Raw genomic sequence first — 2,599 nt, 5'->3', positions numbered from 1 at the left:
GTTGAATTTTCAGCATCATTACTCCAGTTTTCAGTGTCACATGATCCTTCAGAAATCATAATAATATGCTGATTTGGTTCTCAGTTATTGTCAATTATTATTAATGATTCTTATTAGTATCAATGTTGAAGCTGTTTATGCTGCTTAATATTTTTGTGGAAGCCCCGATACATTTTTTCAGGACTTTTTGAGGAATAAAAAGTTCAATGCACAGCATTTATTTGAAATATAAATCTTTTGAAACATTATGTCTTTTACTGTATTTTTAAATCAAATAAATGGAGACTTGGTAAGCACAAGAGACTTCTTTGGAAAACATAAAAAAAAAGTCAGAATTATTTCAAATACATTTGGACGGCAGTGTACTTATTTTTATACTATATTCCAGAACTTCTAAACCAATACATTTGAAAAAAAAACTAAAAAACATTTCAGAGTCAAAATCGCAGATCAGTCTGATTCATGAACAAATCATTCAAACTGGTTCTGTGCTGTGATTCAATAAAAAGATTCAATTCTTCAAAACTTTTCTCATTAACATAATACTGGGCTTCATGTGGAACACTTTTTAATAGTGCGGTCAAATGATTAATCATGATAAATCTCATCCAAAATAGTTGAGGTTTTTATGTAATATATGCGTGTGTACTGTATATATTTATTATGTATATATAAATACACACACATGCACGTATATATTTAAGAGAAATATGTTGTTTATATTTTTAAGATATTTATATATAATATAAATTATATGAATATAAATATATACATGTCAATATTTTCAAAATATATACTGTATGTGTGTAATAAATATACACAGCCCACACACATACATTATGTAAACAAAAACATTTCTTTTGGATGCGATTAATCGCAATTACTCGTTTGACACCACTACTTTTTAATGATTTTATGGTGCTTTTTCGAAGCTTCAGTCAATATTCGGTGAAAAAACCACCAGAGCTCTGCTTCCACAGAACAAACGACGTCAAATGTCATGAGGCTTCGTAATTGTTTCATTTTTGCGCCAACTGTCCCTTTAAGAGCATATAAAGAAGAGGTGACATCCATCAAGGTTTTTTAGCTCTGCTCCGCTGCTTCTGTTTGCGGAGGTGCGCCTCGATCTCGTGTCTGAAGAGCAGCATGCCCAGCTGGCCGTGCGAGGCCTCGTTCATGGCTTTGGACTGCATGCACATCTTGTACTGGTCCGGGGGCAATCCGTCAGCGCAGCGCTTCTCATGCCACAGGTGGAAGAGGCCGCGGGACGGGGCGCGCACCACCAGCAGGTTACTGTGGAGGTACTTCCTGTACAGGTGGACGTCCTCGCCGCCCCAGCCCTTAATGTCCACATCGAAACCACCTGCAAGAGGAGGAGACAGTCAGAATGTGTGTAATGACCGTGAACATTATGTCGTTTCATGGATTAACTCAAGCAGTACGGAGGTGGAGCTCTAGCATTTAATGCATTTATCTTTCTCAAGATACTGAAATCATTATAAAATACTATTAAAATAATTACATGCAATTATTACAACTGTTTGTTCCCTCACAGACTCGACGTTCAGTATGCACTGTAAAAATGTTGTCAGATAACCTCAACATGTATTCTACTATTCTTATAGGCATAGTTCACCCAAAAATTTAATTTTTGTCATTATTTATTCATCTTTACTTCATGACTTTAATTCTTCTGCGGAACACACAAGAAGTTATTTTGAAGAACATGTTTGTTCCCATTGACTTCCATTATAATTTTTGACCATACAATGAAAGTCAATGGGAACCAAAACTGTTTGGTTACTAACGTTCTGTCAGGACCACTATCGTTAATATAACTTACGATTAGCATACATTTTAGGTTGGGGGAATGGTTCTGTTCTGGACCAGTGGTCTGATTCAATGATATATTCACTGCCAAGTCCTGACTGGACGAGAGGAGGAGCTGGGGATGGAGGTGGGTGATTAGTTCTTGAGTGAAGCGATAGCTGCTGTATAATGACTGAAGGGACCTTATGAAGGGAATTATGATTGGTGTCGTGATCCCATAGGTAGACGTGGATCAGCTGAGTGTCAGCTGATGCGAGCTTGACTAACATGGCCTGCCAGAACTATCGCTACGCTCCATTTCTTCAAAATATCTTCTTTTGTTTTCCGGAAAAGAAAGAACTGCAGTAAATGATAACAGATTTCTAATTCTTTGGGGTGAGAATGTTTTGTGGATCTAGCACCAGATCATGCAAAAATAGCTCCTATTTATTGAAAATGTTGAATAAACACTTTGTTTACACACATCTCCTGTTGTTGTTAAAGGGAAGCTTGGACTTCCCTCAGGACAAACAGCTGTTCCTGTAGTTTTGTCCAGGAATTTGGATATTTGTTCATTTTGTATTTCCTATTTACACTACTAATAAAAAAAAATTGAGGTCAGTAAGATGGTTTTTATTAAATAAATTAATTCATACTTTTATTTAGCAAGGATTCATTAAATTGATCAAAAGTGATAGTAAAGAGTAAAATCCTGAAAAATCGATCACTTTTTCCACAAAAATATGGAGCAGCACAACTGTTTTCAACATTGATAATAATAATAAATGTT

At 35.7% G+C, this 2,599-nt stretch overlaps 1 protein-coding gene across 1 annotated transcript in view; it reads right to left on the bottom strand.

The window, feature by feature from the left end:
• Positions 1-886: 886 nt before the first annotated feature.
• Positions 887-2,599, bottom strand: part of csgalnact1a (chondroitin sulfate N-acetylgalactosaminyltransferase 1a) — a 54,747-nt gene continuing 53,034 nt past the window's right edge. Inside the window, exon 8 of the mRNA XM_016557586.1 lies at positions 887-1,363. Coding sequence (XP_016413072.1) covers positions 1,074-1,363 — 290 coding nt within the window. The 3' untranslated portion in view covers positions 887-1,073. The remainder of the gene's footprint in view (positions 1,364-2,599) is intronic.

Source organism: Sinocyclocheilus rhinocerous, unplaced genomic scaffold (genome assembly GCF_001515625.1).
Source record: "Sinocyclocheilus rhinocerous isolate Xijiao unplaced genomic scaffold, SAMN03320098_v1.1 scaffold287, whole genome shotgun sequence".
In the NCBI taxonomy this organism is placed as follows: domain Eukaryota; kingdom Metazoa; phylum Chordata; class Actinopteri; order Cypriniformes; family Cyprinidae; genus Sinocyclocheilus; species Sinocyclocheilus rhinocerous.
This window is presented reverse-complemented; position numbering and strand designations above follow the sequence as displayed.